We start from the raw sequence: 17,887 nt of genomic DNA, 5'->3' as shown, positions 1-17,887 counted from the left end.
TTAAACAAATGTGTGTTTCTCTTATGTCTCTGCCAAGATGGAATTCAGAGATGAGAGTCTGATAGGGTGACCAGATAGCAAGTGTGAAAAATCGGGACAGACGGTGGGGGGTAATAGGCACCTATGTAAGAAAAAGCCCCAAATATCTGGACTGTCCCTATAAAATCGGAACATCTGGTCACCCTACAGTCTAACCCTCACTCTGGTTCCTTTACACCACATAAAAGGGCTTGAGCAGTGTAAAAAGGCCCTAAAACCCATGTGTGTTCAGGAGAGGATTCACCCAGCACAGGCACAGTGGAAGACAGCAATTAGGCTATCTTCCAAGGACCTCTTGCAAGTAAAGGCATGTGTGGGGCTGGAAGGACTGTATCCAGAGTGGGATCAGCACAGCACTGCAGATTCTGGGTAGTGCTACAGGAAGGAAAAAGGGCAGGCTAGAAAATTGCCATAGCTTAGACAGACAGCCTTCGGTGCCTAAATTACATGTAGGGCCTCTTCAGCCATGGAGGAGCACAGGATTGGAAGGTGGCCTTCGCCCCCTGTCCTCTGTACTGTGAATTCCATGTTGCACATCTAAGAGATGCAGCACAGAATCTCACAGCAAACCTTTAGAGTTCTGAGTTTTACCAGTTCCTGGCTTTGGTCCCCCTGCCCAAGGTGGTGGGGCTCAGGCGGGCTCAGGTTTCAGTCCCCCCGCCTGGGGTCGTGTACTAATGTTTGTTGTCAGAAGGGGGTCACGGTGCAATGAAGTTTGAGAACCCCTGATCTAGGGCCTGATCCAAAGCCCGCTGATGTTAACTGGACTCCTGCACACACACAGGTCTCATTAATGTTACAGATTTAGGGTTTGTCTTTACTGCATAATTAACTAGATCTGTAACTTGAGTTTTGCTCCTATCCAACTCCAATCCACACATTAAAATCTGTAGCTCAAATTAAGGGTTGCTTTAAACTTGAGCTAGCTGGCCTGCCAGGGAGGGTGGATTGAAACTGGAGTGCTGCTCACAACAGAGGTAATTAAACTGCTGCATCTCCAGGACACAAATTACAACAGCTCCATCAACTGCTAACCCAATCGCTATGCTAATCTAAACACACTGCACAGTTTGAGAGTTGTTTCAGTGTAGTCGCTCTCAGGCCCTGTCTACATTGGCAAGTTTCTGCACAGTAAAGCAGCTTTTTCCACTGTAACTCCCGAGGTGTACACATTGCCAAGCCACTTAGTGCACACAAACTGCGCAGTTGTAGCGCTCTTTTAAATAAAAAATAAATAAATAAATAAATAAAAACAAACACCACACACACAAAAAGAAAAAACACACCACCCCAACGAGAGGCGTAGAGCTTTCTGCGCCGGGGGCTACAGCACTGCGGTACCACTATAGACACCATGGCAATTACAGCACTGTGATTGGCCTCCGGGAGGTGTCCCACAATGCCTGTTCTCCCCTCTCTACTGCTCTGTCCTCAGGTAACCAACCGTCATCCCCACCCCGTACATTCCTTTGCAAATTTGAAAGTCTCCTTCCTGTTTGCTCAGTGATGTGTGCAGTGGTCTCAATGCATCTTTCCAAATGGCCATGCCTGCTCCATGCACCAGGCGATCCCCTGGTTGCAGCGATGCCGAGCTGCTGGACCTCATCGGCATTTGGGGAGAGGAGGCTGTGCAGTCCTAGCTGCGCTCCAGCTGTTAGAATTATGATACCTATGGACAGATTTCACGATGCATGATAGAAAGGGGCCATGATTGGGTCACATTGCAGTGTAGGGTAAAAGTGAAGGAGCTGCGGTGCTGCACCCACAAGCTGCTGGTTCTACAAAGAACTGGACGCGATACTCAGTGACGACCCCACCTCCACTGCAAAGGCCCCTGTGGATACTTTGTTGGCTCACATGCCAGTCGAGAGTGGACCGAGCCAGGAGGAGGAAATCTTGGATGAAGAGGGGGAGGGAGAACCAGAGGCAGAGGATGACTCGGGTGGCCAGAGATGCATGCAGTCAGGAGCTCTTTTCTACCCTGGAGGAGCCTAGCCAGTCACAGCAGTCGGATCTTGGCAAAGTGCAAACAGAAGAGGAGGCCACTGGTAAGTGGATCTGATTTTGGGAATTGCTTAAGTGAGTTGTAGGGAGCAGGAGGGTTGCGGAAAGCAGGCTTATCTCCCACCACATGCCTAGTCTGAGCAGCGGAACAGGCTGTTGATACACTCCCTCACTTCACGGGAATCTCCCTCAGAGTTCTCCAGGAAACTCTCGTGTAGATACTGGGCAATCTGCTGCCGCAGGTTCCTCGGCAGAGCTGCTTTGTTTCTTGTCCCATTAACAGTAACTTTCCCGTGCCACTTTGCCGTCATGGGGGGGGAGGAGACAGACAACATTGCTGCACACAGGCTAGCCCGCATAGGGGCCAGGGCAGAAGCTGCAGGCTTGGAGAAGACCCTCCCTTGATTCCCTGCTCACCCTCAGCAGCAAGATATCTTCCATAATGATCACATCCTGTGGAAAGTGTGGGGACAGGAATGATTATCAACCCCCCCCCCCGGCCCCTCCCTGCAGTGTTGGCTCTCCCCAAGAGCCACGTGCCCTGTGTACAGCAGGGTCCGGGAAGAGTGATTTACACTGCCCCTGCAGCTACTCACCATTTTGGGAATCTTGTGGCTCATGTGTGCTTGCCTGGGGTCAGCCAGTTAGTGATAGGTGTGAGTACTGGCTGTGTTTTAAAGCACTAAATCAGTGTTGTTTGTGTTGCAAACAATACTGCTTCTGTAAAATGTTGCATTTAAATTTCACAGAGATGACCTTTGGAGCCCAGCCTCCCTCTTTGTTATCAGCGGCTGAATGGCTGCACAGAATTAGAAAGCAGCCAAGGAGGACTTTCTCCGTGAGGTTATGATGCACTCTGCCGCCGAGAAACAGGAATTGAAGGAGTGGCGGGACAGCGAGAAGAGGGACCGAAAAGAGAATGTGACACAATAGAAAGAAGCCACGGAGGGGATCTAGGTGTTATGGAGCACCAAGTGGACACACTCCAGGCAATACTAGCACTGTAAACCGAGTAGCTCCGCGCCCGCCCTCCCCTGCAGCTGCTGTTGCCAAACTCTTTCCCATGCACCCCACACACACCGCCAACATACTGTTATCAACCTCCTGGCTGCACTCTCTACCCGCAGCATTCCACTCCTCCCTCCTCACAGTCCAGCACTGTGGACTCCCACTACCCACTGCACTCAACACCCATCCATCTGCAGTTTGGCCCTGCTGAAGTACAGCACCAGCTGCACTGTACTCCAAAGGAGAAGGTGGGTATGATCCCTGGACATAGACAAATCTGTAGCTCTCCTGGAACCCCTCCTCCTCTTGAGACCTTCCCCCATATCCCCTACCTGCTGATGAATGTTTTCGTTTGACTCTCTCCTCTGGTTGCCGTCTTTTAATAAAAGAATTGTGTTGGTTTGAAAGCAATCTTTATTCTATAAGTGAAAGCAAAAAGAGCACTGCAAAGCAACATACAATAATGTTAGGCCCCCTTCTTGCCTCATGTGCACCAATCACCTCCTAGCATTACAAGCACTGCAATCCCAAGCACAGCAATAAATATTAGTGACTTTCAGCGTCAAATTGCTGCCTCAAGGCATCCCTGATCCTTATGGCCCCGCGCTGTGCCCGTCTAATAGTCTTGGTCTCTGGCTGTTCAAACTTAGCCTCCAGGCGCTGAGCCTCTGCGGTCCAGCCCTGACTGAAGCTTTCACCCTTCCCTTCACAAATATTATGGAGAGTACAGCACGCAGCTATAAGCATAGGAATATTGTCATCAGCAAGGTCCAGCTTCCCATACAGGCATCGCCAGCGAGCTTTTAAACAGCCAAATGCACACTCAACAGTCATTCTGCACTTGCTCAGCCTGTTGTTGCACTGCTCCTTGCTGCTGTCAAGTTGCCTTGTGTATGGCTTCATAAGCCACAGCATTAAGGAGTAGGCGGGGTCTCCCAGGATCACAATGGACATTTCGACTTCCCTTAAGGTGATCTTCTGGTCCGGGAAGATAGTCCCTGCTTGCAACTTCTTGAACAGGCCAGTGTTCCAAAAGATGCGTGCATCATGCACCTTTCCAGACCAGCCTGCGTTAATGTCTGTGAAACGCCCACGGTTATCCACAAGCACCTGGAGAACCACTGAGAAATACCCTTTCCGATTAATGTACTCAGTGGCTAGGTGGTCTGGTGCCAAAATTGGAATGTGCGTGCCATCTATCGCCCCTTCACAGTTAGGGAAGCCCATTTGTGCAAAGCCATCCACAATGTCATGCACATTGCCCAGAGTCACGGTCTTTCGGAGCAGGATGCGATTAATGGCCCTGCACGCTTCCATCAACATGAGTCCAACAGTCGACTTTCCCACTCCCAGACTGCTACCGATCAGTTGCTAAGCAGTTCGAGTAGCCAGCTTCCACAGTGCAATCACCATGTGCTTCTCCAGCGACAAGGCAGCTCTCATCCTCGTGTCCTTGTGCCGCAGGGCTGGGGCAAGCTCATCACACAGTCCAGTGAATGTGGCTTTCCTCATGCGAAAGTTCTGCAGCCACTGTTTGTCATCCCAGACGTGAATCATGATATGATCCCACCACTCAGTGCTTGTTTTCCAAGCCCAAGAGCAGTGTTCCACTGTGGTCAGCACCTCCGTGAATCCCACAAGCAATCTTGTGTCGCAGCTACTACGCGAGGCGAGATCAATGTCAAACTCCTCTTGCCTTTGTAGTTTAAGGTCAAAGTGTTGACCAGTATGCTGCTCGCTCTGACCAGCAGTTTGGGATCCATTCCTGCAGACCAAAGAGGCAGGGCATGCAGTACACAAACCGTTGAAAGATGGCGCCAAATGCAGACAGAAGCACAGGCATTCCTGGGATGCGAAGCAATGCATCACGGGGCTTTGGGACAGGACCCCGGATGCCCCGCGACCCCCTCCGCCTTCCCACAAGTCTTAGCAGCAAAAGAGAGAGGTGCTCTGTGGGATAGCTGCCCAGAGTGCACCACTCCGAATAGCGCTGCAAGTGCCGCAAGTGTGAACACACTACTGCGCAGGCAGCTGTCAGTGTGACCACAAAACAGCAGTTTTCCTTCTGCGCTCTCTGAGCGGCGCTGTAACTTTGCCAGTGTAGACGTGACCTCACTCGAGCGAGGTTATTTCAAGTAGGATAACGCAAGTGTATTAACTTGAACTGTTGCAGTAAAGACAAGCCCTGGATCATTTTATCTGAAGAGAGACATGATTACAGTAGAGCAGGGGTTCTCAAACTGGGGGTCGGGACCCCTCAGGGGGTCATGAGGTCATTACATGGGGGGGAAATCGCAAGCTGTCAGCCTCCACCCCAAACCCCACTTGCCTCCAGCATTTATAATGGTGTTTAATATATTAAAAAGTGTGTTTAATTTATATGGGGGGGGGGGCCCGCACTCAGAGGCTTGCGATGTGAAAGGGGTCGCCAGTAAAAAAAAGTTTGAGACCCACTGCAGTAGAGTGACACTAGCTTATTGTGCCATGTCTTACTCACTGAATTTTGTATAGCTTAAGGAACACACCAGATGTATAGTTTGGCTGATGAAAGCAGAAAACCTACTAAAATTTTCACCTATTTATAATAATAAATAAATAAAAAATAATACTTTATAATGAGAGCAGCTAACTTTCTTTTCAGTAAAAAGTCTAAGAGGAGGAAATATGTGAGTTCATATAATCATATTTCTAGATGATAATGCTCTCTCTCTTCTACAAACAATTTAACCACTTATTTACCTTAGTTCTAATGACTCCATCATGTGGTTCACAGTGTTGCTTCAAAAAAAGTTTAAGTCTATCACGAGAAAAGAGATGTTTCCTCCGGCTATGGTGTGTTTAAAAAAACAAAACAAAACAAAACAAAAACACAACATTACCAACTAAAGTCAATCTACATTCACTTATAACTAATGTAAATTTACAGATCACACTTCAGATAAGAACACAGAATCGGTGTGTCATATGATTTCTGCCTTCTGTTATTTTCTCAGTAAAGTTTTAATTTAGTATTTTCTTAGACAACTATTGTTCTCAACAACCTTAATGAGAATGAAGATTTCCACATAAAAAAGTTTAATTACTGTACCCAAATATTATTTTAGATATCCAAACTTTGACTTTTGTTTTAAAACCAGGGAAATCCTATCACTTAAAATGTGTGTCTATATAGAGAGTAAGATTTCAAACAATTGTGTATACACACACACACACACACACACACACACACACGAAAAACATCTCTGTATCACTGATTTTGTAGATCTCCCAATATTAAACAAAAACAATAATATGAGTTATTTGTTCTGCAATGGCATCTAAAGGTCCCGTCCAAGACGGGGGCCCCATTGTGCTAGGCACTATAAACTCTCATCAACAAGAGATGCCTTCCCGGAAGATTTATTTACCATCTAAATAGACAAGAGAGACAGTGAGATAAAAGAAATATTAGTATTCTAATTTCACAGATGGGGAAAGTGAGGTACAAAGGCCCTAATTCAGCAAAGCATTTAAAGTATGTGTTTAAGTCAATCCTTTAAAATTAAGCATGTGCTTAAGTGCTTGCTGAACAGAGAGAGACTACTGCATCAGAGACAAAGAGATTAAATGACTTGCCCAGTGTCACAAGAAGTCTGTGACACAACTGGCAATTGAACCCAGATGTCTCAAGTGACAGCCCAGTGATTTAGCCACAAGACCATCCCTTCCATTCTTAAGCCTGTGTATTCTTTTCTTATTGCACCTATTTCTGATGCTACTAGAGACTGATTACAGTACAAATAATTTAGTTCCAGAATGAGTCTGTGTTAATACATCAAATACCCACTAGAATCACTCAGATCACACACTATGGAAGTTGATGCACAATTTACTCTTTAAAAAAGAAAAAGAAGAAAAGATTTTATTTTAAAAACTTATCACAGTTTGTTAGAGTGAGATTATTAAAAACCTTCAATTTTAAAGAGCAACAATTACATCCTGTCAAAATGTCAATCACTTAAAAACTATTGCAGAACTCAGCTCCCCGGTTTCAAACTATTTAAAGTCAATATAGCTAAAATGTACACAGTTTACAATACAAATACTACAGAAGACCTGTGCAATTCTAATTTACATACAAGGACAATATGACAAAACAGTAATTTTTACCTTATCTGAGATGCTTTTACAGTAACAGATTCATATAGTTCTTTTTTAATAGGCTGGACTTTGTACTTGAACAAGGAGGGATCAATTAATGCTTTTTTCTTCCTAAAAAGTAAAATAAAATGATGAAGTATTTTTAATACAAAAATCACATTTCTAAACAGATTTTGGAACACGGATCTTAAAAGTAATTATATTTATCAAGAGAACATGCCTCTGGAAAGTACATTAGCACATACAGTGGCACCCATAACTTCCACTGATGCCAATCAACTCACTGACTTCTAAACAAAATAATAAAAATGCCATATACATGTGTACTTGCATTTAGTTTTAAAATCAGACAGAACAAGATCAATTATAAAATATTTCTTTATTTGACTAAGTCCATACGCCAAAGTTCATGCTGTTACCATCAGCTACTGGCATGAATCAAGCAAAGGAGAGGAAAACAGCCATACTGCTGTAATAACTAAAATGCAACACTTTAAAGGACCAGTCTAGGAGGATGAATACTCTAGCTGACAACAGTTTGAAAGGAAGAGGCTTCACAAGACAATGCATTACTTCCTCAACTTTTTGGAAAAATTGATTGACAAAAAGATAGTCATGATAGCATACATTGTCCAAGAGTCACCTTTTATGACAAATTAGTACAGTAGATTCAGCATATTTTCTTTATGAAGGCTTACATATTTTTCCATCACCAGGGATCCTAGAAATCAGTTTCCCATGGAAAACTGTGGAATTTTTGTTTTTACCGATAATCTTTAGTTTTTACATTTTGTGACAAAATAAAACCATATATTAACTAAATTTTACTGAAAGTACCAGTGTCATTTATTCAATGTGCACAACCTCCCCCTCGTCTCATTGATTTTTGAATGCACTTTAAATTTACAGTGGAACCGCGTTTATCCGATCTAATTGTGACCAGGGCCAGATTGGATAATCAAATATTGGGAGAATCAGGAGAATCAGCAAAGAGCTTTCTATCTCTTATTTTAAGATGAGGGGAGGGGCTCGGGCACGCAACTCCAAGCAGCGCTGACAGTCGGAGCCCCTGCCACCCAGAGGCTGACTGCCCGAGCCCAGCCCTGTTAGCCCCAGGAGGCTGGTGGTTTGATCAATATGGAAAGCTAGATAATGGAGGCTCGGATAAACAGGGTTCTAGTGTATATCAATAAAACTGTGTTCAATTGATACCTATATATATTGTGGCTAGGGAAACTAAAGTTCAGCGTTTATTTCAATCGTGGAAAAATGCAGATTTTTATGGGGTTTTTTATTTGACTAAATTTTGGTTCATCACGGAAAACTAGGATCCCTGTTCATCACCAAGATGAAGATGCTTTCGTACGCCTGTGTTTGCGAGGCTAAGCATCACTAAAACACATCTAAGTCAATATTTTAACACTCTTTGATTTTATTAAAAATTAGACAATCTGTGCTTTAAACAGAATGATAATGGTACTATTTATATACAAAAAACATACAACAGTGAAACTAAGTGGTGTGAAGTTATGATTTTATTTTGTTTCAACTATCTTGTGTTTTATTATTAAATAATAATACTGAGCTCTCACATAGTGCTTTTCATCCATAATTTCAAAGTGCCACTGCTTTAGCAGGCACAGGACTGGACAATTCAAAATTAATATTGGATCTGGATGGGAATATAAATTACATGGAAGGACTGGTATCTTTTTGGCAATACACTGTAATGCTATTCAGTCCTTGTAGAATTCATAAAATGCTTGAAGATGGACTCTATTGCCCATTGTAGCTTGCGTTTCTTTTACCATTCTTGAAACTATTTTTTATTCCTAGAAGAACACATCCAAGAGATTTTTGGAATCGTATATAAGGGTTACACAGATATGAGATTTGCCTCAGCGTTCTGATTCATACACACAGGTCTGCACAGTATAAAGATGGTGAATATATACAAGATACAGATGCACAATTGGACAAATTTTACAAAAAAAAAAAAACCAAACCGATGAACAGCCCTATAAGATGGAGCCAGTGTCCTCTGAAAATGAGAAACAAGGGTCTCTTACCCAGATTTAGGATGGATCTCTTTTTAGAACAAAAATCACTCCTTGTTAAGCAAGTATTTTCTTAAGGAGTTGCTTATAATGGTCAAATGATTTCCCAGCTGGTAAAGTCTTAAATCCAGATTGTTTCTTGAGAGTTTTGTTTGATTTAAATATACACACCCCTATCTCAAAGGAGGTATTAGCCTTGCTCATGACACCGTATCTGTTGGACTTGTGTGAACTAGCACTCTTATCCAAATTCTTGGAAATGCATAATATCTGTTAAAGCATGGAGGTTTGAAACTACTAAAGTCATTCAGACCCTACTCTCAAATAAAAGTTTTGGTAATCAAAAAACCATATCAAACCAAATCACTTACATCTAGACTGCTAGGGCTAATTAAGAAGTCAATAAACCCCCAATTTAAACAAGATTTTTAAAAGTACTAACATTGTATGATATATTGTTTGAAATTTATTAAATATAGTTTAGTCAGGATAGCACTAAAGGACCCTTTCGTTTTCTTTTGATTGTATGAAGATAATTTTGGAGAGAGTGAGTTTACTAAGATTGGATGTGTCACATCTTGAAGACTTTCATATAAGATCAGGTCTTCCACACTTAGATTAATCTTCTATAATCTGAAGATAAGAAAACTAAAACAACATTAGAGTGTTACCTACATATGAATTATAAACAGGCTAATTTCCCCACCATACATCATCATATTTGCTGCCATTCATTCAGATGGGTTCAAGTAAATGGGAACCTTCTCAGTCTAACATCCGGTAGAAAACAAAATCAATCAGAATAAGCAGCATTAAGAGTGTTTTCTAAACTCCTTTATCCATTTTAAATAGGTTCACAGTCCCAACACCCAATGTAACTGAAAACTAGAGTAAAGGAATAGTTTTCTCCCATATGACTCTGAAACTTTTGTAACCCTGACCCATATCAGGGAACTGGGACAAGGAAATAAAGACCAATCTCACAAATTTATTCCACCAACATATATATTGGTGTGAACAGGCTGAGTCCCTATCCAGTCCTCAACAGATCATAAAGACCCTGAGCTAGTTTTCAAACTTACCCCCTTCTGGTGTCCAGCTTTAGTAGGAACTCAAAAACAATAAAAACATAACAAACTCTTAGCCTTAGCTTCCTCTTCAAGTGTAGGTGTTCCTAGGGTTTTCCTCTCAAATATCCTCAGTCCTAGGCTTCCTCTAGTCCAAAGAAACACCTCCTTTAGATCCTGTCTGGAGTTAATGAGGCACACCTGCTAGCATAAATTAGCAGTAATTACCCTAAATCCTAAAGCAGGGTTTTGGCACCTGACTCTAGGATGACTCAACAGAAGAGCCCTGCATTCTTATAAAAGGGCTCAACGATGTGCTATCCAGTTAGAATTTGCAAATCTTATTGTATTGCAAAATCTTCACTAGAGAAGAAGTTAGGGTTATTACTTTGTTACACATGGAAGAGTTCTGAACTTTGAGAGTTATTGTATTATTCTGCCATTTAAGTCAAAATAATAATACTTTGATTTTATAGAACACCTTATCAACATGAAATAAGCCTTGTAACATCCATGTTGAGGTATGTATTACTATCTCCAATTTACAACTGTGAAGAATCTGTGTAGAGTCAGGGAAAAATAAAAACAGATCTTCTGATTCCTAATACTGCGCTGAAAGCAAAAAAATAAAATAAAGGTCCTCTCCTGCTAAGCTGGTAGGTTAAGATTCACTTGCCTATCCAGAGTACATACAAGGTCCTCTTCACAGCATATTCTATAAAGGCTGTTGGGGCCAGATTCCTAGTTAGGTGGCAGACAAAGAAGGGCAGCAGCCATTTATGCAGGCAACAGGCTAAAATTTTAGCCATTGACAGACTACACTGCAGCCTTGTGGCCTGCTAGCAGGTTCAGGGCGAGATGAATTCCACCCACCAAGATTCCAAACCCTTATGCCCCACACAAAGCCAAGTTACTTTGAGGTGAAGACATGAATTTCTCTCCCAGTGCAGAGCCTGGTTATCCATCCATGGACATCTGCACAGCAAGGTTTAAACTTGTGTAACCTACTGGCAATGCTTTCAAGCTTATGTGATAGGAATACCTAACATCATACCTACCAAGAATGCACTGAAACTTTGCTACTCCTGTAAAGGTTTCCGAAAGTGGATACTTCACTGAATGTGTATAGTTCAGATGAAACAACATATTAGGAGCTCTTTCCAAGGTAACTATTACTACTGGAGGAATTCTGCAGCACTGTGCACTGCAGAATTTGCGCAGAAATTGACATTATGAACAGAATTTCCTTTCCTCCCACAGAAATAGGCTACAGACCTGCTGGCCACAACTAGAGATCGCTGGACCCAGCAGAGCCCAGCTCGCAAGTAGAAGACACTGCCATGGGAGGGCAAGGGGGAGGGAGCTGGAGTGTTCCCAGCAGCTGCGGTACCCAGCATGCCCTGAAGGAAGAAGGCAGCATGCAGGAAACTCCACACTAGCATCAGGGACCCAGTATCACGCTATTTCTCCGTCGGGATCCTGGGCTCCAGTGTTCCCTCTAATTTTTTATGTCCATGTGCGGAATGAATTTTGTTATGTGCACCAATATGGAGGTCATGTGTTACACATCACCTTCATATTAGTGCACATACATCACCTTCATATTGGTGCACATAACAAAATTCATGTGGTGGGGGTGGGGTCGAGGGGTTAGGAGTGTGGGAGGGGGCTCAGGGCTGAGGCAGAAGGTTAGGGTACGGAGGGAGGCTCTACCTGGGGGTGTGGGCTCTGGGGTGGGGCTGGGATGAGCGGTTTGGGGTGCAGGCTGCCCCGGGGCTGCCGTGGGGAGGGAGGACTCCCCCCCAACCCTCCCTCACTGCAGCAGCTCGGGGCCAGGTGAGAGGTGCCTCTCCCTGGCTGTGGCAGCTCCAGTGGGCCTGGGCCAGGGGAGGGACATCTCTCCCTGGCAGTTCCGGCAGGCCTAGGTCGGGCTGATGGAGGGGCTCCTCTCCCCGGCAGCTACTGGGGGGGCTGGGCTGGAGGAGGTGTGCCTCTCCCCGCCAGCCTGTACGGCCCTTGAGAGCCTGCCACGCGGCCACACAGCTTACAGGGACTGTAGCTGGGCTCTGGTGAGGAAGAGGTGTTCGTGTGTGGGCTGGGGGGACGTCCCACAGCTGGGCTATGGTGGAAAAGTGTCTGGGTTGAGGGGGGCCTGCAGCTGGGCTCTACAGGGTGCAGATGTATGGGCTGGGGGGTGCCCCACAGCTGGGCTCAGTGGGGTAGGGAGTGTGTGCAAGTGTCTGGGATGGGGGGGGAAAACAGCTGAGATCGGGGGGGGGGGGTATTCTTGACCCCATGCTGGACTCTGATGGGGAGGGGGCAAAGAAACAGGAACTGGGTTGTCCTAGGAGTTCCTTAACTCTCTACTGCTGGGGGAATTTTTTTGTGTCTGTATTTTTACAGACATAGCTGCTGATAGGTATTTTGAAATTAATTGAAACTGGCATGATTATATACTGTTATTTTGACAAATAAAATATGCAGAATTTTAAAATACCATGTGCATATATTTTTTTTGGCACAGAATTTCCCCTGGAGTAAACTATCTAGAACAGGGGTGGGCAAACTACGGCCCGCGGGCCACATCCCGCCCGTCAGACCTTTTAAATCTGGCCCTCAGCTCCCGCCGGGGAGAGGGATCAGGGCAGCCCAGGGCGGGGGCAAGTGGGGCAATTTGCCCCAGGCCCCGGGCCCCGGAGGACCCCCAGCGAGAATGTCGGAGGCTCCCCCACGCCTCCGCCTTCCCCCAGCGCGCCACGTCCAAGAGCAGCCCTGGACAGCACTGCAGCGGTGAGGCTCGGGCGGGGCCTGAGGTCCTCCCACTTGGAGCCGCATGGTAAGGAGGCAGGGCTGCGAGCTCCAGCGGGCCGAGCGGCAGGAGGTCCTGGACGCAGCTCGCTGAGGCTCTGGGAGGGGGGGAGGCGGGGGTAAGCGACATGGTAAGCCCCTCTGAGCCGGGCTCCCCCGACCCCATCACCCCCCCCCCCCAGCTCCGAGCCTAGCCCCTCTGAGCCAGGCACCCCTCGCCCCCATCCCCCGCCGTCCTGACCCCCAGCTCCGAGGCCAGCCCCTCTGAACCGGACACCCCCCCCCCCGACCCCATCTCCCCACAGCCCTGACCCCCAGCTCTGAGCTCAGCCCCTCTGAGCCGGGCATCCCCCGACCCAGAGCCCAGCTCCCCACCCAGCCCTGGGCAACAGTAGCGCCACCCCCAGGTAGTGACAGCCTATTGGCACCAACCATCACAATCACCCAGCGACAGCCCATTATGTAATTGCAAATGTATACATACCATTAAAGCATTTAATGTTTTTAAATAATGTAGTTTGTGTATTTTCAAATTATTAAAAATAATTTTTTGAATGTATTTCACTGGTTATTTTTTACATATCCAAATAACATGTTACTATAGTATTGAAACTTTTTTTTATGGAAGGGGCCCCCAAAATTGCTTTGCCCCTCTGGGCGGCCCTGCAGGGGCTTGCCCCACTCCACGTGGCTCCCAGGAAGCCGCCGGTATGACCCCCCTCTGGCTCCTACATAATACACGGAGGTGCGGCCAACCGGCTCTACGCACTGCCCAGTCCGCAGGTGCCACCCCCGCAGCTCCCATTGGCTGCGGCTTACAGCCAATAGGAGCTGCAGGGGCGGAACCTGCGGACGGGGCAGCATGCGCAGAACCGCCTGGCTGCACCTCCGCGTAGGAGCCGGAGGGGTGACATGCTTCCGGGAGCTGCTTGAGGTAAGTGCCGCCTGAAGCCTGCGCTCCTGAGCCCCCTCCCCCTCCAGTCCCCTGCCCCAGCCCTGAGCCCCCTCCCACCCTCCAAACCCCTCGATCCCAGCCCAGAGCCCCCTCTTATACCTCAAACCCTTCATCCCTGGCCCCACCCCAGAGCTCGCACCCCCAGCCAGAGCCCTCCACCTCCCCACCCCATGTCCCAACAGCCTGCCCCATGCCTGATCGCCTTCCGAACCCTCGATCCCAGCCTGGAGCACTCTCCTGCAACCCAAACCCATCATCCCCGGGCCCACTCCAGAGCCCGAACCCCCAGCCAGAGCCCTCACACACCCCTGTACCCCAACCCCCTGCCACAGCCCTTATCCCCCTCCCGCCCTCTGAACCCCTCGGTCCCAGCCTGAAACACCCTCCTGCACCCCAAACCCCTCATCCCCAGCCCCACCCCAGAGCCCAGCCCCCCAACCACCATCCACCCCACCTCCAATTTTGTGAGCATGTATGGCGGACCATACAATTTCCATACCCCAATGTGGCCCTCGGGCCAAAAAGTTTGCCCACCCCGATCTAGAATTAGAGCTAGGGCTGGACAAACAGCTTAGAAAACTAATTTCAATCTGATCCATGTCATGGAGTCACACTTTTTGGACTAGTTACAGATTCTGCAGTCAAACTACTCCTCTGGTGATAGAGTAACCTTTGGGAACTTTGTTTTTTTAGACAACATGCATCAGTCTTAACAATTAATGAGCAATAACATTTCCTGTAAAAGCAGACAGTGGATATTGACTGCTACCATGTGATGAGGCATAACCTTTTATAACCCTGGCCCAATAATGTTACTGGGTCCAGGAAATAAAGACTATTTTCTTATCAGTACTGCAGTTTGTCACACCATCTTTACATTTTCCTCCCTATTCCAACTATGGTTGCTTACTTTTCAACTGAAGCAATACACATGTAACTGATGCTAGGTCCACACTACCCGCCTGATTCGGCGGGTAGAGATCGATCTTCTGGGATCGATTTATCGCGTCTCATCTGGACGCGATAAATCGATCCCAGAAGCGCTCCCCCGTCGACTGCGGAACTCCTGCTCGCCGAGAGGAGGAAGCGCTGTCGACGGGGGAGCTTGCCTGCGCCGCGTGGACCCGCAGTAAGTAAACTTAGTTGGATCTAGGAAACGTCGACTTCAGCTACGCTATTCTCGTAGCTGAAGTTGCGTTTCCTAGATCGATCCCCCACCCCAGTGTGGACCAAGCCTGAGAATCAAAAACTGACAAACTGAGCACTTTAACCTCTTCTGCTAAAGAGAATTTTCAATCAAGACTCATTTTTTGATTCCCCCCCCAATAATGAATGGTCTGGAAGAAAGGCTACAATGAACAATTATGCTGAGTATACAATTCACTAGTACCCAAGACACATTCAGAAATTACATAAAATCTATCATGGTGAAAAGGTTTTCCACACGACAAAATTTAATCCCTAAAGGTTTAGCACTGCAAAATCTTCCCACTCAATTCAATGGGACAATTCACAAATTTAAGTACTACTTGTGTAAGTAAGGGTTTAGAGACTCAAGACCACAATACCTACAAACTCATGGCAAGACTGCATACTCAGGTAGGTTCTTTTGGGGACATGGTCAATACTTTTAAACTTTTAATATTTTGGAGTAGCAGATATGGTCTAGTGATGTTATCCAATTTTGCAATTTCTTCTAATTCATAATATTTTAATTTTGTATTTTTAAACTTCTAGTAATGGAAATTGTTTGGTCTTTATGTTTACATCATGCAATGATGATTAGATATGCCACCAATGAAAACAGCTGCAAAGAATAATAAATAATAATAATATCGTTTAATAACAAGCCAAAACAAACCTTTCTATATAGTTCATGAGAAGTTTCTCTCCGCCCCCTCAAAAAAAAAAAAAAACCCAAAAAATAGAAGTGAAGTGAGGTTATCAACCCTAATCCTGCAGCTGGCTCTGCAACAGTGAAAGTTGATGGGGTTGGCTGAACATAAGGGTCTCCCTGCACAGAGCCAGTTGCAGGATTGCAGTCCATATCTGTATTAAATTTAAAGATAACCTCCCTTGAATTTCATACTCCTGTAACAGGGAGAATGCACATATTTCAAGATAGAGGGCTTCTCTTTAAACATTCAGACACTCCCTTACATGACACTAGAAACATCATTCAAGAGTAGATAAAATTCCACAGGTTTACCTTCATTATTTGCTTAGTTACACGAGGAGCAACCTTGTTACATACCCTGACATCAACTGAATAATTAATAAACCTGCAACTGACAGCACAAGGATGAACTGCTGCACCTCTATGTAGCCTAAATAAAGTCAATGGGGTGCTCAGAGCATGAAGAAGCCAGTCTGCACCCAGTCAATTGCAAAATTGGGGTCTAATAATTTGTAACTCCAAAGCACTTTTCTTCCATAGACCTCACAGTGCTTTATACAGAAAAATAAATTATCCTCATTTTACAAGTAGCAGAAGTGAGTCATGTAAACTAAGTTACTTGCCAATATGAAGTTACTCCAAATTAACACCAGTATAACTGAGGCCACAATCTGATCCACTGACTTTGTCCATCGTATAGAAATATCCTTAGTAAATCTTAGTTGTTTCTTTGCCCCACTTTTGGGGCCATTTGGGTGTAACGGTAAGAGACATTATAATACTGTAATAAGTTTAGAAGAGAATACACCAAATTTATGGCAATACACAAACATTTTAAAGATACTAATGCACAAACATACACTAAGAAAACTGTGGAATAAGGCACTTTGTAAATTAAAAAGATATTAATAGTTACTACAGTTTTTTGAATAGAAGAATAATTCTGCAGATACAATTTCTTTTTCAAACGTAAAGCATGAAGACAGAAGCTTAGCCAAGTTCAATTCATAGAGTCACAATAAGACTAGGTCTCTTCAATGCAGGAACTTGAAAATCTTTGGTTCTTTATTGTCACTGTTTTGAGCGTGGTGCTGGAACAGTGTTTATGAATTCAGTACCACTTATATTTCTAAGTAATAGCAGATTGTGAAAATGAGGAAGCAACTGTATTGTAGTAATAACTATTTCAGACTACTCAAGAGTAATGGCCCTGATCCTGCAATCTATTTAGACAGACCCCTAAAACCATCTGAAGCACTACTGAAGTCAATGGGATTCCACACAGGCATAGGGGTCTGCCCACAACAATCAGTTTATAGGACTGTGGTCTAAGTCTGTAGCTCAGCAGCGCCATGGACTGGCAAAATAACTGTAAAGAGGAACCTTGTTTCATACTAGAGAAAATTCTCAAATCTAGCTCACTTTTATATTTTCCTCCATAGTTTTCCTTGCCACATTCTCAGAAACCAGTTCAAGTAAGGGTTTAAGTCAGCCCATTTGATCTTCCTACTTGCTCTTATACATAAAATCATAAAACTGAATTTGGAGTCTTTCCTGTAGCAGAGGAAAAATATGGCATACTAAATTAAGGGTCCAGGAGGAGCTGGGTAATGAGGATAGGGTTGTTGGGTCAAAAAGGACACCTGGCAGCGTCCAGTCAGATGTACTGACTGGACACCAAAAGTCTGGTTACTGCGGGGATGGGGGTGGGAGGTGCCGGATCATCAACCCGCGCCAGCCCCTGCTCAGCTGGGGCCACCTCCTACCTCCATCTCGTGGGGGGGGCAGGCAGGCTCCGTGTCAGGCTGCAGCTCCGGAGCAGAGGCAGGGCTTTGGGGAAAGAAGCGGAGCAGGGGTGGGGTCTCAGGGGGGAAGAAGAGGAGCAGAGGGTCTGGTTGTCAGCAATTAAAAA

The 17,887-nt window shown here is 45.4% G+C and overlaps 1 protein-coding gene across 3 annotated transcripts in view; it reads right to left on the bottom strand.

Moving 5' to 3' along the window:
• The window catches only part of BAZ1A (bromodomain adjacent to zinc finger domain 1A), a 109,973-nt gene that overhangs the window by 63,358 nt on the left and 28,728 nt on the right, over positions 1–17,887 (bottom strand). For all 3 annotated transcript variants that reach the window (XM_065402920.1, XM_065402918.1, XM_065402919.1), the window contains 2 exons: positions 7,201–7,302; positions 5,791–5,878 (listed from right to left, as the gene is read on the bottom strand). In XM_065402920.1, the coding sequence (XP_065258992.1) occupies positions 5,791–5,878; positions 7,201–7,302 (190 nt within the window). The remainder of the gene's footprint in view (positions 1–5,790; positions 5,879–7,200; positions 7,303–17,887) is intronic.

The sequence above is a fragment of the Emys orbicularis genome, chromosome 4, assembly GCF_028017835.1.
Source record: "Emys orbicularis isolate rEmyOrb1 chromosome 4, rEmyOrb1.hap1, whole genome shotgun sequence".
NCBI lineage: Eukaryota > Metazoa > Chordata > Testudines > Emydidae > Emys > Emys orbicularis.
The sequence above is the reverse complement of the archived record's forward strand: the minus strand, read 5'-3'. Positions and strand labels throughout refer to the sequence as shown.